At 33.6% G+C, this 690-nt stretch overlaps 1 protein-coding gene across 1 annotated transcript in view; it reads right to left on the bottom strand.

Annotated features, from left to right (window-relative positions):
* RYR2 (ryanodine receptor 2 (cardiac)) overlaps nt 1–690 on the bottom strand; it is a gene marked incomplete at both ends in the record, with an annotated part of 182,510 nt that overhangs the window by 84,213 nt on the left and 97,607 nt on the right. Inside the window, one exon of the mRNA XM_008945486.1 lies at nt 470–556. Coding sequence (XP_008943734.1) covers nt 470–556 — 87 coding nt within the window. The remainder of the gene's footprint in view (nt 1–469; nt 557–690) is intronic.

Raw genomic sequence — 690 nt, forward strand, 5'->3', positions numbered from 1 at the left:
TTTTGATTTCTTAGACATCCATGTATTCAAAGCAAGGAAGTAAATCTCAGCTCGGTTGTCTTGAGTGTACTGTTTGAATATACTTTTTATTAAAATCTTAACCTAATACATAGAGATACACCAGTCATCCATGTTGTTTGTTTGTAGAATAAGATACTTGCTTTACTGACCCCAGTGACTGATTCATCATGAGGAATGAGATTCAGAAAATTGAACGGAACTTTGAAATATCCTCTACCAAGTCTAATCATTTACAACCCTTCTCATACAATGTATTGTATTTTAAATACTTGAAGTATGTAAAACTGAGTTAAAAAAAAAAAAAATGGCAACTATGCAAACATTTGGAACCATAAAAATGTACCAAAGAACACATTGAAGATAAAAAATGGCCCCCAAAATAACAACACATAAATTAAAATAATTATCTGATATGATACTTGAGTTCTAAGCCCCAAGTGTTATTTACCTTTATTCTTCCCAATTCAAACTGGAAAATGTTTGGGCTTGTAGCTTGAGCAAATACAGCAGGAAATAACTTTGTACTTGGTTCAACCTAAATCAGAGATGCACACATTGGAGACACCAAAACGCTATAACATTTCAAAAAAACCCAACTTAATATATGTATTGACAGTCAATATAAACCCCAGAAAATCTAAACGGGGGGGGGGGGGGGGAAGTGAGGGA

The sequence above is a fragment of the Merops nubicus genome, unplaced genomic scaffold (genome assembly GCF_000691845.1).
Source record: "Merops nubicus isolate BGI_N331 unplaced genomic scaffold, ASM69184v1 scaffold788, whole genome shotgun sequence".
Classification (NCBI taxonomy): Eukaryota; Metazoa; Chordata; class Aves; order Coraciiformes; family Meropidae; genus Merops; species Merops nubicus.